This window comes from Brassica oleracea, chromosome C2 (genome assembly GCF_000695525.1).
Source record: "Brassica oleracea var. oleracea cultivar TO1000 chromosome C2, BOL, whole genome shotgun sequence".
Classification (NCBI taxonomy): domain Eukaryota; kingdom Viridiplantae; phylum Streptophyta; class Magnoliopsida; order Brassicales; family Brassicaceae; genus Brassica; species Brassica oleracea.
Window position 1 is genome coordinate 44156780 of NC_027749.1, and position 2120 is coordinate 44158899.

The 2120-nt window shown below is 30.5% G+C and overlaps 1 protein-coding gene across 1 annotated transcript in view; it reads right to left on the reverse strand.

Moving 5' to 3' along the window:
* The window catches only part of LOC106326564 (root meristem growth factor 3), a 2500-nt gene extending 1446 nt beyond the window's left edge, over positions 1–1054 (reverse strand). The window contains exon 1 of the mRNA XM_013764510.1: positions 923–1054. Within this exon, the coding sequence (XP_013619964.1) occupies positions 923–998 (76 nt within the window). The 5' untranslated portion in view covers positions 999–1054. The remainder of the gene's footprint in view (positions 1–922) is intronic.
* Between the last annotated feature and the right edge of the window lie 1066 nt (positions 1055–2120).

The following is a 2120-nucleotide window of genomic DNA, read 5'->3' on the forward strand; positions in this document are numbered from 1 at the left end:
TATATATATATTTTAAATTATTGTTAATATTTTATATATATATATATATATATTAATATTATTTTTTATTTATTTTAAGGATCCAAATCCGGATCCGGATATCCGCCGGATATTACAATTTTTAGGAGGATATCCGACACCCGGATATCCGAGAACCCCGGATCCGGATAAGGATAGTAAAATTATGGATCCGCCGGATAAGGATCCGGATCCGGATACCTTAAAATTGCCCGGATATCCGATCCGTCCCAGGCCTATAAAAGGGTGATCTCATGCATGCATCATGTGACCACTATGCATGCAAACAAAGAGTAAAGTAAATCTTGAAGTAATTTTTTGACTAGAAAAAAGATGAGTTAGCATATAACACGTACCTTAAACAGTAATGCATAAACCTTTAGCCATTCTCATCTTTATCATACATGCATAGTTTTTAACCGAAAAATTGCGTGCTTTAATTAATACTCCCTCCGTTTCAGATTAATTGTCGTTGTAGAGAAAAAATTTCGTTTCAAAATAAGTGTCGTTTTATGATTTCAATGAAAAATTTATTAGTAAAATTCTTTTGTTTATTTTTCTATTGGTTGAAATATGGTTAAGTGTATAGGTAATGATGTTTTTATTTTGAAAATATACAAAATTAAATATTTTCATAATCTGTGTGCATGAACCCAAAACGATAACTAAATTGAAACGGAGAGAGTAGTTTGTAGAAGCTTTCTTTTATAAAATATTTTTTATAAAATAAAAAGAGAAGTGAGTGTACAAAAAAAGTTGTAAATGAATTAGTGTACATGAAATTAGCATATTAGAATTTTAACTTGTACGTGCTTTCGAGTTGTAGTGAATCTAGTGATCACTGTCAAGGTATAGGTAATATGCTTTATAAGATTTTAAAGAAGAGAGGGAGAGAGATACAAACCATGAAGTGAATATCGAAAGGATATGCATAAGAAAAGAATGATCAACACACATATCATCTTTGATAAAGTAGTCATGACTCTTCTTGATTCTCCTTGATCACCTCCCTCCAAACTTTATATCTTCTTAATTCCTGAAATTATTTCGTTAGAATTTAAGCAGGAGGACTGTTTTATTAAAGAGAAAGAGAAGAGTATATATATAGGAGATCACTGACGACATGTTTAATAAGCTCGTTAACCATAATTATTCCATAAAGACCACAACCATGTGTCTCTATTAACGTGTACAGTAGGGATTCTTACGATGAAAAGTTGTACTTGCAAATATTTACAAATTCTGCCATTACGTCCATGCTCATACGACTCCACTATTAGAATATATATAAACTCACACACATTATTATGTAATAATGTATATATATTGTATGGCACATCGTTTCTATAATCAACATATTTTGAATTCTACAGTTTATACTTTCATCGAACCGAGAATCATAATTCAAAGCAGACTCTGTTTAGCTTAATATACTACTTTTTGAATAGAAATTAAACTCTATACAGTTCGTCAGCTCGAGACTTAGTAGTTAACAATAATATTATAAAAAAAAACAATTAATCTCCTCTAAAGGAGATAGAAGTTAAAAGAAAAAACAATTCGTTACATTAACTAATATAACACTACACACATAGTTCTGAGTTTGGGAACTTTTCATGTTCTAGTTAAATATTTTTGGAAGATTCTGAAACTTTAGAACTTTGGCCATAAATTTTCTAACATTCTGGAATCAATTTTTGGAAATTTTAATTTAAGTAATAATATTTTGAATTAAAATATAATTAAATTTTATGCACAAAAAAGCAAACTCCTTGTAATACTCTTAGACTACCAAACAATACAATTAGACTACCAAACACTTTTATTTTTAAATTTGTTTTCTAGATGTTTTTTTTGTAACATTCCGGTTTGTGGTATATGTTAGTAAGGTTTAAGAAAATTGATTTGGCTATCTATGTCAACAAAGTGCGGTTACCTTTTCGGGTACACTACAAGAAAACAGCGGTATTCTGACGGACATTCCGACGGAAAATGAAATCCTCGGAATATCCCGAGGAATTTCCGAGGAAATTCCGAGAAAACACAAAATTGGGATTCTTCGGAATTTCCTCGGAATATACCGACGGAATTCCGAGGAAATA